Source organism: Caloenas nicobarica, chromosome 12, assembly GCF_036013445.1.
Source record: "Caloenas nicobarica isolate bCalNic1 chromosome 12, bCalNic1.hap1, whole genome shotgun sequence".
Classification (NCBI taxonomy): domain Eukaryota; kingdom Metazoa; phylum Chordata; class Aves; order Columbiformes; family Columbidae; genus Caloenas; species Caloenas nicobarica.
In genome coordinates, this window is record NC_088256.1 from 1,178,504 (window position 1) to 1,192,981 (window position 14,478).

The 14,478-nt window shown below is 53.4% G+C and overlaps 1 protein-coding gene across 2 annotated transcripts in view; it reads right to left on the bottom strand.

Annotated features, from left to right (window-relative positions):
• Positions 1–9,809: 9,809 nt before the first annotated feature.
• The window catches only part of MID2 (midline 2), a 114,825-nt gene continuing 110,156 nt past the window's right edge, over positions 9,810–14,478 (bottom strand). For both annotated transcript variants that reach the window (XM_065643510.1, XM_065643509.1), the window contains one exon: positions 9,810–13,264. In XM_065643510.1, the coding sequence (XP_065499582.1) occupies positions 12,862–13,264 (403 nt within the window). In that variant the 3' untranslated portion in view covers positions 9,810–12,861. The remainder of the gene's footprint in view (positions 13,265–14,478) is intronic.

Here is a 14,478-nt window from a genome sequence, read left to right on the forward strand (position 1 = left end):
TGTAGCAGGCAGCAGCTGGACAGGACGGAGCATTCCTGCTGCTCTCACACCTGCCATGCTGGCCAGAGAGCACCAGCCACGCAGCAGCGGGGGCATGGGGCAGAGACCTGTGTGCCCCACTCCTCCTCCTGGCCATCCCCTGCTTCCCTGTCCGCTTGGCCCCAAATGCTGATAGGCTTTAGGTGACAATTTCCCTGAGTCACCATTTCAACACACCCTTTAAAATTCAGAAATACTTAATAGAGGCTTTCTGGTCTCCTTTCAGGTATTGGCCATCATCCTGTAGCCAGACCAAGAGAATATTTCTGAAACATGTTAAGCAATGCTTTGACATGTCTAATGATCAAGAACAGTCAACGTTAGGGGCTGATACTTCAGATGAGTATTTAAAATCCCAATTAGAGTTCTATTAAGAAGGACTAATTTGGAGCCAGTTCAGACAATGTAGCACAGACACTATAAATCAGTCACCCCATGCAGTCTATGAATGGCTCAGGGGTATAATTTTCTGTTCTGTCCATTTATTAAACTGTTGGGTATTTTTTTCAACCTGGAGTGAATTCACCAGTTAAAGGAATTTTCATTCATGGATGCAGGAACTGCAGCTTTGTATTCTTGGCTAGGATTATCACATCTCAGTGTAAGCCATTGTCGTTAGCAGACAGGAATAGATGAGGCAGTCTCTTGATGTCACTTGCTATATAAAAATAGTAATTTGTCCTGTCTTTTTGCTTTGCAGCTTCCCAGAGAAGAGGTGAAGTTGAAGGGCTCCCAGGAAGTCAGTGGGATTTTTGAGCTTCGACAGGGGAGGTTTGGGTTTTTTTAATTTCCTGATTCATGTTTTTGGGCCCCTCATACCAAGAAAGCCCTTGAGGTGCTGGAGCGAGTTGAGAGAAGGGAACGGAGCTGGGGAAGGGGCTGGAGCACAAGTGTGATGGGAGCGGCTGAGGGAGCTGGGGGTTCAGCTGGAGAACAGGAGCTGAGGGGAGACCTTCTGATCTCTGACCTGCCTGAAAGGAGCTTGGAGCAAGAAGGTGTTGGTCTCTTCTGTCAAGTAACAAGTGACAGGACAAGAAGAAACAGCCTCAAGTTGCACCAGGGGAGGTTTAGATTGGGTATTAGGAAACATTTGTTCCCGGAGAGGGTTGTTGGGCATCGGAACAGGCTGCCCAGGGCAGTGGTGGAGTCACCATCCCTGAAGGGGTTTCAAAGACACGTAGATGAGGTTCTTAGGGACATGGTTTAGTGACAGTGTCAGGTTAACAGTTGGACTTAATGATCTTGAGGGTCTGTTCCAACCAAAATGATTGTATGATTCTACTTACCTGAGGAAACAAAAAAATAAAAAGCCAGCATCAACCTTCTTCTCAGCCCGCCCCAAAATGTGCTGCTAGCCCTTCCAAACCCTTGCAACAGGTTAGAAACCATCCTTTTCCTGCATCCCCAGGTCTCAGAGTTTGGAGTCTCAAGATGAGAGTCCTTGGCCCCAAAGCCCGGAGCATCTGTGCGGTGAGAGCAACCTGGGCTCTGGCCTCCTGCCTATCGCGGCAGGAGGAGCAGCTCTGTGGGAGCCATCCTTGCAGACCCAGCTCTTGGCACCTCAGACCCCTCTGCACTGCGTGCACACCTCTCAGCCAGGCAATATTCCTCAAGGACACAACCATAGCTACCTTCATTACACTAACAGTTTGCAGGCTGATTTTTCCCCTCCTGGCTGACTCGAGGAAGCAATTTCTAGTTTGATTTGTGGCATTAGTGACATTGAAGCCTCATGTGTTTAAAGTGCATTCTTGGAAAGCAATGGCAAAGCTCATTTCATCTTCTCAGTAAAGTCTTTTTCTTTCTATGAAGCAACCTGTCATGTCAGTAATGGTTTTAAATTGACTTTCACAGGTGTCCATCAGCAAGACATATTGTTTCCTAGAAACCAGAGGTTAATGGAGAAAGGTATCAAATAAAGCAAGAAGAAAGAGGAAAAAGCTCCTTCCTGCTCCCTGGCTAGCACCAGCTGCTTCGTAAAGATAAAGCAATCACAGCAATTATGTCCTTTTTACAGGGTAAAAACTCCTTTGGCTTCCAGGAAATGTGGATAGAGAGCCCTGGCCCACACCCAGCTTGCTGAGGGGGCTGGAAGGAGTATCTTAGTGCTGGGGCTGACTGCACTCGTCCAGTGGTTGGTCTGGGACGCTGGCTGAAGGGTAAAGCAGGAGAAAGGAGGGTCCCAGGATGGTGGTTGCTCTCCAGAGGCTCTGGGCACAGGCAGAGGACATGAAATGAGACACTGCCACGTTTCCGTCCAGGGCAGCCATCTCAATATAGGCTGACCCCTCACCATCTACTCTCCCTTTGCCCTGGACCCCAGCCTTTCCCGTTCCCCATCTGGCACCAGGTAGGCTGTGTGCCCAGCCACACTGCAGCCTCAGCAAGAACAAGCCTCCTGCTCGGCTGTCCCAGTGCCCCAGTGCTCCTTATCCTACTGGTACCACGCCTTGGTCTTGTGGTTTATTCTGGACATGCAGGTTCACGGTCAAGCTAATGAAACTCAGCTATGAACAGCTTCAGAAGATAACATGTACCTTGCTCCCACCTCTCAGACACATCTCATTTCCCTGATTAACTCAGTCACATACATGGACAACAAAGCAATCTCTGCAGTGATGGTGGGGAGTTTCCCTTCATTCATGTGCAGGGGAAGGATGGGGAGGGTGCGATTCACAGCACCCCTGAGACCACGACTTTCTGAAGGCCTGCATTTCCAGCAGCTCCCAGCCCTGCCAGCTCTTCAGACATCTGGATTAACATTCATCCTTTGCAGCACTGAGGCGCATACAGCAAAAGGGCAAGTTCCCTCTTTATTCACAGCAACGCCCAGTCCCAATCTGATCCACCCGAGCTGTGATCTCTATCAGCAGTTAATCTACTCTGCAGCATGGAAGGAGCAGCGTGCCTCAGACCACATCCACGCACAAGAGCATCCCTGGAGTTCCTCTGTTGCAGGTTCCCTCTGGAAGCTCTTGGCTTCTGTTGCCTCATTCACTGAAGTCCACAAATTGGTCACGGCTTGAAGAACCCCCTCCTTTCCAACATTTTGAAGTTGTGATTGTACCTGGCAAAGGCAGCCGACCAGGAGATCTTTGCCCAAACTTTAAAATTATCAGGAGGCAGGTTTTGAAAGAAATATGAAAAAATGGGTTTTTTTCTGATGCCACTTCACAGTTCGTGGACCCCTCTGCTGCAGGATGAATGCAGGAAGAGGAGTTATTTGTGAGTGGAAATCTCCATGCAGAGTTAGCCTAAAGCAATGCAAACATGCCTGCCAGCTCAAAAATGTCTCTGAGCTGCCCGCTGCTGGAGCCTGGGAGGACACTCTCAGTACATGTAAATGAATCCCAAAGTACTGCTGCAGAATCCATCCTGGCGAAAGCTGTTAGGCTTGCTGGAGCTGTGGGCAGATGGCTGCTCCTCTTCCCCGGCAGGCTTCGCGTGGGGATGGCAGGTAGTAGCTGCAAGCAGACGCCGTGTGGTTCAGCCACTTGCTGAGTACAGGCTGTGCTTCACAACTCTCTTCTTCCTCCTCTGGATAGAGGAGAATGGGCCCACGAGTACTTCTGTCCATCATGCCTCAGGGATCCTTGCTCCAGAGAGGACACGTTAATCTTCTCTCCAGAACGGGAAGGGATCAAGGTTGCCCAGGGTGGCTGGGACAGAACTCAGATGCGGCTGTCACAGGTGAAAGTGGATTTCACAGGCTGTTCTGAAACACTCTGAGGTTGCTACGTCTCTGTGCACTTTCATGTTGATTTAATGTCAGATGCACTTCAGTGGCTCATGAGTGAGCGGTTCATCAGCCAGTGTCCGCGGCTTGTTGTGCTCATCTCTAATGAGGACCCACAGACAAGGGCTGGTGCCTCTGATTCATGCCATGCACCAGCAGGAGTGTCTTGCTTGAGGCTGCTAGGTCTGATGAACCCCTGATTTCCCTGTGATTAGTGATGCCCCGTCCTATGAAGAAAACCTGCTGGATGGTCAGAAGAAATGGGAATTGGCTGGCTACAAGCAACCCTAATCCTTCAGGAGGCCTTTGTGCTAGCAGTGCATGGTGGCCATGAGGGAGCTCAGCCACCACCACAGGCCATGTCCCTCCAGACCCTCTGGAGCATGCAGAACTGGCACAGGTGTGCTAGAAACAGCTGACACAAGGAGGTATCACGACTGCCGAGGGGGACAAAGTTACCCCCGCAGGGGGTCGTGGGCATCCTGGTGTTTTCCAGATGTGTGGGGGAGATGACACGCACATGCATTGGTTGAACTGTCCATCCAGGGAGCTGCTTTCTGCTGAGATCGCTGCCAAAGTCAGCGTGATGCAGCCTCAAGAGCCTTCAAGAGGAGCAAACACTGACAGGTAGCCTGGAGCCAATGTGGCTTGTCCTCTCGCTGTCCCCACTGCTGGTATGGGAGCAGAGTCATGCACTGGTTGCAATGGATGGGCAGTCCATGCTGTTGAGTTGTCATGAGGGCTGGGTCTGAACCCTAGCAGAGCAACCTTCTGGAGGGTCTAGTGGCTCAGCTGACATACAGATGGGGCTGTACAGAGTGTGTTTTCACTGCAGTTCTGGAGTTTTCACTGGGTGGGATAACAAGCAGAGCTGAGAGCGGTGCCTGGCATTTCCCATACTACAGCTCTGCTTTCTGTTGTTCCATTGCTGATTTGTAGTCATTCAGGTAATGTTTCTGCTTTGGAAGGTTATATTTTTCAATTTTTTTTAAAAAAGCTCTCCATGCTCAGTCAAACCAAGCAGCTGGGGTTAGCATAGTAAACGCCATCGTCTGAAAGCGTTAACAGCTCCAAGAAATGCAGCACCCTGCATTGCCAGCTCCTGACAACAGTTGTATGAGCCTTCCCATGCTCAGGAGCCAGCCCTCTGCAGAGCGGAGATAACGCTGCAACGTCTCATGGGGGCTCTGGAAATAAATGGGTATTTGTGAGCTGCTCTGCTATTGCCCTGCCCAACACCATAGAAAAGCCCATGTGGAAAGGACAAATTCTGCTTTCTGCACAGTGTGATAGTACTGAGGCTAGAAAGGCTTAACAGGTGCTTCTTTTCAGTGAGCAGCTTCTCTCCCAAGGAAGAACATCCCCTGTTGAAAAAGAAAGAGCCAGTGATCACATAGTCCAGGTAGCATCAGCTTATGCACAGGAGGGGACATCCAGGCCTCTCGGGGAGGCCTTAATTTTGACTTTGCAATGCTACCATCACTTTCAAAGCATTTTCTCCCCTCTCTCCCCTCGCCGCACCAGTTGGTAGAAACAGAGCTCTGGAAAACTGGAAGGGAATAAAGGAAATTGAGTGTGACTCACATTTGTGGAGCAGAGTGTTCGGTGCTGATTTAGCAGCTGAGTGCAGACTGATATTTCTCGTGTGTGTGATTTGTCCTTGATTTGTGGGCAGGAGCTATGTCCCTTGTGAAGACTTCGGAAATAATCAGGTTTTGCTCTTCTTGTGTCCTCGCTGCTCCCTAGGTGTTCACTGCGCTTGGTGCAAGGCTGGGCTCCATAGCTCTCCCACCACAGGACCTGGTCACCCCTGCTGGTGCCACCTCCAGCTTTCTGTAAGTGTCCCAGGATCTCTCTTAGGGCCAAGTGGGAAAAGTGTCTCCTCTCTGATTTGGCAGCATTGGAAGAAAATTTGTGAAATATTGAGATTAAAGGAGAATCCACTCACATACTTCACTGATGTGTTAGGTTTGCCTTTTAAAAAGGTTTTTGGGAGAGGGATTGCTGAAAGGGTTCGATGAAATATGGCTTCTGCTAAACTCTTGATGTGTACTTGACAGCCCCAAAAGTCCAACTTTTTCAGTGGAATCAAGCTTCCAGGTTGGAGTTTTCTCAGGCTCCAGTGGCTGATTCCCAGTCTTCCTCCTCATCTTGCTTTGGTGTGGGTCCTCCAACCACCAAACCAGCTGAGCTGAGTCTCTCCAAGCCTGGAGCAGTGTCTGCTGGGGTCTGGTCACTGCCTCTTCCTACCCCTGCCCCAGCCCCTGGCCCAGGCTTTGCTAAACCACATCCACAGTTCACTTACATTAGCCATGTGAGAAGAAAGCATAAAGATGCGCTGAAACGTGATTTCACTCAGTGATACCTCCCAGATCATTGAGCAGCATTTACTTGAACTTGAAAGACCAAGGAAATATTGAATATGAAGAAATGTATTTTTTCAAAAGCTGAGGCTTATCTTCAGTCTTGCTTTTGTCAGCCGCACCACTCCTGGTGCTGTCAGTGAAAGCGGCATTAAGCTTATGTCCTATTTAGGCTGTGTTTGGAAAGCCTACCTTGAGCAGCTGCGGTGCTGGTGGCAGCACACAGAGGAGCACAGAAGGCAATCGGAGACCTTCTCATCTTGTGCCTTTGGTACCGGCTCTCCAACTGTCCCCACTTCACAGTATCCCTGGCAGCAGAGCAGCATCTTCATCCTTCACTGGGAGGCTGGAGGTCTGAGAGCCCAGGACCTGACCAGACCATCAGAGTCTGCGAGGGGTGGGCTGCAGCATCTATCACGTGTGTTGGGTCACTCGCTTCTTCATGTTCTCACCTTCAAGCCTGGAGGCATCCCTTTTCCCTTTGCTGTTGCAAGGGCAGTTTTAGCCAGGTGATCAAAGCAGTGGGTCTAGCCAGGACCATCTGCTTCCTGGTCTCCAGACCTGCCTCAGACAAATGAGCAGCTCCCATGCGCTTCCCTTCCCCAGATGCTGTGGGCCCCCAGCCCTTGTGCCCCCCGTACTGGGTCATCCCCGGGCTGGCTAGGCACCAGGAATGGGTCTGGAGATGCTAACATCACCCAGGGTGAGTCCCAGCACCCTTGGGACCCCTCTGAAAGGGAGCCAGGAAAGTCAGGGTGGCTTTAGGCAAGCCTAACCATCCCCTCCAGCCCATGGCCAGTGAGGCTCCCGTCTCCCAGCGCGGGGCCCAAGCTGACTGCAAGGGCTGAGCCATTGCTGCAGAACTGCTTTGCTCTAGTGTGACTTTGTTAGGTCATAGCAGTTCCCTGCAGGATTTGACTCATTACCCAGGGAGTCACAAGCAACAGCTCCAGGGCTGAAGGCTGAGTAGATGGAGGTGAGCATTATCCGGGCTGGAAAGCAGGTCCTCCAGGTGGTCCCAAGGCAGCAGTAGCACCATCCTCATGCTGTGCTGTCTGTCCCTGACGTTGGCTGAGCTCAGTGTTTCAGGTACATACTGCCATGCAGAGAAGAACTCTAGCCCTCAGCTTCTGCCCTGATCAATCATCACTATCCAAAGAGAAGGGATATGCAATTAGCAGCCTCATTGACTCAGCATCATGTGGACAGGTTTTGGAGTATGCACTCTGAAAGTGAGAGCTGCATTGCGGTTTGACTTTCTGCTTCCAAACTGCAACTCCTTTAATCTGATGTAAGCCTAACAGGCAGAGCTAGCAATGAGATCTGGGATGTGCACATTTGTACCTGATCTTCTGCGAGGCCCTCAGACTCCCATGCAGGTCTCCAAGGACACATTAGATGGAGGTACACGAATTCAAGTCCAAGTGCGGAGGCGTCCATTAAGGGCCAAGAGTTATTTTCAGAGTGTGCCCTCACTTTGCCAAGTGGCTGGAGCTCAGGAGAACCTGCATATCCATACTGAGACCCCATGCACCTTCTGTCACAGGACATGTAGCAAAACAGGCTGGTTGGAGCAGAGCAACAAGAGGATGGATGAAGAGGCTGGGGTTGTGACAACCACCCGGCAAGCTGTAGATGGTCTGGGGCTGTCTTGCTCTGCCAGGTTTTGGGTCAGGGAGTACCAGGGCTGGAAATGTAGTCTGTGACTCCTTGGCGCTGCGGTGAGAACTTGTTGTGGGGCTCTGGATTAGTGGGGTCTTCATGCTGATGGTGCTGTGTGGAAGAAGCAGGTGCCTCAGGTCCCAGCGAGTGGCTCTTTACAGTTGTGTTTGTCAGCAACACCACACAACGAGAAGAAAATATCCCATAATGAAAGCTGCTACTCAATCTTGAGGCCAGTTTCTGTGTGTTGGTAGTTAATGTTTAATGGGAAAAAGCCTGGAGCAAAGGAACAAGGTAAGAAATACTTAATTCTATGGTGTTGGTTCACACCATATGTTTTCCACTTAATAAATACTTTAGGCACTTCTGCTCAAAGAAGACGGGCTCTGTCTTCTGTGGGCTTGTGTGCCTTCACTTCCTCTTGGTGAGGCAGGTCCTGGGGTCCCCACGCTCTCCCAATGCCTCTTCTCCAGGCAATCAGGGGGAGATTTCTGCCCAGTGGCCCCATCTGAGCCTGCAGAGCCCCCACATAAGGTCCAGCTTTGTCTTAGCCAGGAGAAGACGGGGCAGCGCAGAGGTCCCAGCCCACCCCCAGGCCAGTGCTGTTTGGTGGGGTTCAGGGGAGACCTCAAGCAATGTTGGCCAACCCAGCCCTGCCTTCTCCCCAGGACCTGACCCAAAGGGGGCCAGCGCAAGGGCTCGGTGCAGTTCAGGGCTGGCGAAGTTGGGAGCCCAGGGCTGGGGGCTGAGCGAAGGGCACTGCTCACCTTTCTCCTTGCTGGGGCTGACTGGACTCCTGTCCCTTGAAGTAGCTTTGTGGGGCACCTGCAGCAGGATCAGACCCCATGGCCCACAGCCACAGCTTGTTTTACCCAAATACAGCCCCAGGCATTGGCAGAGCCTCACACCCAGTGACAGGCAGCAGAGATGGGACAGGGAGGATGGGTGTACAGCTAGGGCTGAGCTCTGGGGCTTGGGTGGGCAGCCTAAGCGCTGTGCTGGGGCAGGGGGACACCGGGAGCATGGCCTCCCGTGACAGAGGCACAGACAGTAGAAAGGGAAACGGATACATGAGGGAGATGAGCTGGCTGTCACCCACACTGTGCAGGGCACGGGCAGAGGGGGGAGATGTCACGGCTAGTGCTCAGCCCCATCAGGAGCTTAGTCCAGCACCACAGCAAAGGATGAAGGATGGAGTCAGCCTCCATCCCTGCCCTCCCACAGCTCTTGAGGCACTGGGGGAGGTGCAAGCAGGACGTGGGCTCAAGGACAGCAACATCAAGGCTCCAGCAGTATCTGGCTGTCACTCAGAGATTTCTAGCAGTCCCTGTGGCCATCAAAGGCTCAGGAAAGGGAAGGCTGGTGCACTCCGTGTCCTGGTGACTTGGACAGTGTGCCTTTGCATGATGTCCCCTGGGGGCTGGCAGCAGGGTACAGAATATTTATGCGTATGGACTTTTTTGGATGGGGCTTTAGCATCCCATGTGACCTGCCACCCCCATGGGCTCTTAAGTCTGGGTTGTAGTCCAGGACAAGAAATGCTGCCGTTGGAAGATACCATGTATCCCCCCACTCCTGTGGATGCACAGCCATATGTTTGGCAGGTCCCCCTGAGCAACTGTGACATGTAGCATCATCCCCGGGGACAACAAACCTTCCCACCTGCCCCAGGGAGCCCCCTGTGCTCTCAGGGGCTTTGCCAGCCAGGACTCAGGTGTGCTGGATTCTCATCCCCATCCTGGGTTATATTATGTAAAGGCCTCTTCTTTTGTGTTGCTGATTTATTGCTGCACCCATGACTCAGTAACCCTGAGGTTCACAGTCTGCATCTTGTCAGAGGTTTGGAGAACACAAACTGTGATTGCCAAAGAGAGCATCCCAGACCCTGGGATGTCACACACTGCACAATCTCTGACACACAGACATATCCAGTAATGTATATATATTATATTATATTACATTATATTTATATTTATATTTTTATATACACATTAACAAAGAAGTCGCAGGAAAAAAAAAGGGGGGGGGGGCGGGCGGTAACATAACAGGAAGAACAACCCTCCCCCAAACAAAAACCGAAACAAAAATGTTACATATGGAAGAGGAGAGTCTGGCGGTTCGCAGGGTAATCGGGAGTTCAACACATCCCACGCCTGGGGTCAGCAGGAGCAGAGGAGACAGCAGCGACCCCCAACCCTGCCCTGCGCGGGGCCGTGGGAACCGTGCTCATTCACAACCCCGCGCTGCAGAGCCCGCGGGGCCTCGGATTGGCTGAAACTCCTGCTGTGTCATCGACCGCCAGGAGGTTTTAACCAATGGGATCGCTCGCTCACGGGCTGCGGCAAAGGCCGCGGAGCAGCGGGGGCAACAGCCCAGCGCGGGGACAACAGCCCAGCGTGGGGACAACAGCCCAGCGCGGGGACAACAGCCCAGCGTGGGGACGGGGCCGCTCGGCCCGTCAGCAGCGGGGGATTCGGGGCTGCAAAGCCAGGAGAGGAAAACGGGGTGACTGTGAGGGGCCCCGGAACCGCCCGCTCGGGGTGCGGGGCTGCCCCGCGGACCCACCACCATCCTCCTGCCTGGTCGGGGACAAGTGCGGTGGGGCAGCGGGGGGGGGGGGTCTCACCGCCATTAGTGCAATTTCATCAGGTGCAAATGTCACATTAACGGCTCGTGTGCTCTGAGCTACCGGATGCGCTGAGTCCTCACCAGTTAAACCAGTCAAAGTGGTGCTGGTGGAAAGCTTGGCACCTGGATTGCAAATGCTTAAATCCATCTCCAGGGCTTGGGCATTTGTTTGAGGTCGACACTTTATGAGCAGCCTGGGATGGGACCTGCACATGGGGGAAAGACTTTCTTGATAGCCCCATGCAGCTTTGAAGAAACATCCAACTGATAATCGCAACTTATTTTCTCAAAATTTATCGTGTTTGTGTGCTTAGCTACGGGGAATGGCAGACGCGACCCTCCCGCATTCCCGCCCGGCGCTCTGGCATGCTGGGGCCAGAAGCAGCAAATAGAACTGCTCTGTCCATGTGGGAGGGATGTTCTGCCCACCGTGAGCCCACGCCAAGCACCACAGGAAAGCAGCCTGGATCAGAGGCAAAATCGCCCTCAGCTTGGCAATGCAGGTGGCAGATCCCCGCAGGTGACACCTGCCACCCTTCCCGCAGCATTGGGCAGCCAGTCACCAAAAATACCAGCCAGGGAAAGCAGAAGGATGCTGTGCTGGGAAACAGGCTCTTTTTATGCACACTGTCCCTGGACAGAGCCATTGCCTGGCAGCTGCCATCGCCAAACCCAATGTCAAGTGCCCCCAGGCAAGGTCGCTGGCAGGGATGCACCCACTTTTGGACAGGGCCAATGGCTCCAGTGGAGTTCAACCATCCTCCTGCAGCCCTTGTGGGACAAGCCTTGAAGTGCTGTCACTCTGTCTGAACCGGCCACCTACCTCTCTGAGGCTGGGCTTTGAGGTAGCTCCCTATCAGCAAGGTCCAAAAAAAGAAAGGAAAAGGCTGGCACAGCTAGGAGGTCTCAACTGACAGTCTCCCTGCAATGCCACTGAGGCATCTGACAGCACTACATCCAGAAGAAAAAAAAAGTGGTTTTCAAACACCATGGACCAAAGCTCAAGCACCAGCCTGTCTTGGGCCACTGTGCTGCCCGACCTCCTCGCTTCCCCTGGCATTCCTGCCACGCCGTGCCGCCTGCCATGGGTGCGATGCGGACATCCTCCCAGCCACCTGCCCCGGGTTGTGCCACGGACCCCGGCTGCAGGTGTCTGCGCGGGATCTTTGCTCCCTGCGCTACCAGTGCGCCTGGCTGAGCTCCTCCTGGCTTTTAAGCAAAGGTGGAAACTGAATCTTGGCCAGGGAATTTGGTGCTTCTGCTTACTGGGAGCGCTGGTGGTAGCCAAAGAGCTCCCAGTAACCAGGGTCTGGAGCCCCTAGGACAGATTCAGTCCTTTCCCACGGAGCAAAAAGGATAGCTCCGTGCTGACACCACCATGGTGGAGAACAAACCAAGAGTCAAGACTGGGGGTCATAAATTGAGATTTTGGGTCATAAAGCACAGAGATGGTCTTTGGGCGGGACTTGACCCCCTGCTCAGCATGGGAAAATGTTCTACAGGGACACCAGACATGAAACCAAAGGGGGTGCACGCACAGCTGCACGTGGTGGGGCACAGCCGGCTGGACCCTGCGTTGGGAAGGAGCATCTGCCAAACCCTGTGCCGGGGCGAGACGCACCTTGGCTTGCTCCCTAGGGCTGAGCCCTCCCTGCCTCCTGGTGAGCTCCCGAAGGAGGAGACACAGCGGGGTGGGGGTCCATGGCCAGCTGCCCTCCACTGTGGGACTGCAAACCCAGCAAAGCATCGGGAACCTGGCCAGCAGCAGCAGCAGGCACGCACTGGGAGAAGCAGCGGGATTGCCCTCAGCCCTGCCTTCGCTCTTGCAGACCATCCACCACATAACCGCCATCCACCACATAACCAACGCCAGCACTTGCCATGTGCGAGAGGTCCATGCAATTATCTGCCACACCAGAGAAGCTGCCAAACTTCAGCCAAACAGAAAGTCCTTTCCAGAAAATGATGCTCGGGTCCCACCTGGCTCTTGAGACAAGCTACCAATGGGCTCCAGAAAGCCAATCCCTCCTGCTCCAACCTGTGCCTCGTGGGCACACATGAGATGATCCCCTGACCACAGCAGCACCTCAGAAGGTCACCCAAAAACCCACCCCAGCCTTTCCAGCCTCCAAGGGAAGACAAAACCATCCAGGTGACAATCTGCTTTGGGAGCCATCAGAGCACAAGCCGCACTCGCACACAAGTGGAGCTCGCCAAGGGGAGTTTATTTTCAGCCGTGGTTAGAGATTCTTCCTCTTTCCTCTTAAAAAATGAAATTGAGCTGCGTGTGGGAAGGTGCGTGCTTGCTGGAGCGTTACGGCTGCACGGCGCTCTCTGGCACAGCTGCCAGCAGGCTCCTGGCAGCCGACTCTGACGGCCGGCACCTGCCGGCATCGCTGGTGCCACCGCGGGGCACGGGCAGGGCTGGGCAGGCTAGTGACAGGCTTTCATCCCTGATACGTATGGGGACTCCTGGGGCCTGCAGTTACACTCCTGCTGCTCTGGGTAATCTATGAAGTCTGGGGCAGGCAGACCCGAGAGGATCATCAAGGATTTGTTCCAGATGGTGAAGGTCGGACACACTGGTAGGATGAAGGAGACTTCAAATGTGTGGAGGTGGAGGGAGTTGGCTGGGTCATAGAACGAGAGCGCATTGTTGTCATAATCCAGGAGGACACCGAGGCGCTTCATCTGCGGGTGGACCTCCACCAGCATCTCCTTGTTGTTGTGCCTCACCACGAAATTGTTGTTGCAGCGGGAGAAGACCCAAGACGAGGAGTTCTTGCCAATCCACTCGTTCTTGGGGGCTGACTTGTAAGCCACACCGATGGCATACCTGGAAGAGAGGAGAGGTTTTGCTTAGCAACCTCCAGCATCAGTGCAGTATAAAGTCCAGCCTCGACGGCTGCTGGCACCCCGTGCTTTAAAGGTCTGCCTGACTGTGGAAGCAGCATAGCAACAGCTTTACGTGACTGAAAAACTGCTTGCAGAGGCCTGGCTGGGGAAAAGCATCGCTCCCACCCCCATGCAACCTCCTGCTGCCAGGTGGGTGAGCGGCAGAGGTGACACAGCTGGGTGCTTGCAGCAGGAACTGTCCATCTCAGCCCCTTTGTGCTGCACAAGCAGCTTTACCAATGCAGCAGCTTGATAATGCTGTGGTAATACCTCCTCGCTCCGCTCCGTGGCAGAGGCTTTCTGGGGATCTGCCTGGGAGGGGCTTTCTTATAATAAAACCCAACAGTTTCATTTCCGAGCATGCTTTCCATGAAGGCATTTTTCATCCCTGGGGTAGATGGGAGGCTAAGCCTGACGGGAGGGAGCACTGGGAGCGGTTTCTGAGCTGAGGCTGCTGCTGTACTCACTCCTTAAGCACCCTTCCCCAACAGAGAGCAGAGAAATGCACAGCTAGAAACCAGAGCCAGCTCTCTGGGTCAGCGAGAGGGGTTTTCTCTGTTAATGACCCCCAAGCATCAGCTCCGGTGTTCTGCCTTGGGCAGCAGATGCAAGCACAGGGTTCAGTGAAAGGCAAGAAGTGACACCCCTCTCCTCCAAAGCCCCAGGACAAAAGGCCCCGGACCCGCTCCCCCTGCCGAGCAGAGCTGCCAGCCCGCTGTGAGACCTTCCCTGAAGCCCCTGGGAGAAGAGCATCATCTCCCTGAAGCTTGTGGTCGTGAGTTAAGGAGCACATCTCTGGGTTTTGACTGCTGCCACTCTCTTTTCAAAACGTCTCTGGTCATTTGGAAGAACCAGCAAGTTTGGTTAAGAGCGATGGGCTGGGGAGAGCAGGATGGGGGAGAAGGACAAAACTAGTGTGCCCTGTGTCCCTTGTGGGTCTCTTTGAGGAAGAGGGGCTGTGTTTTGCAGCAGCACTCCAGTTCTCCTCGTCTGGAGCCCCCAGGGACATGTGGGTTTCTAGGACCAACTGAGTCCTCATTACATGCCATGAAGGAGGGAGCACACGAACGGCGCCGGCAGCGTTAATCCCTGTGAAAGTATTGCCCTGTCTGCAGCAACAACAAAGGGATGCGGCAAAGCAGGGGACAGCTGTTG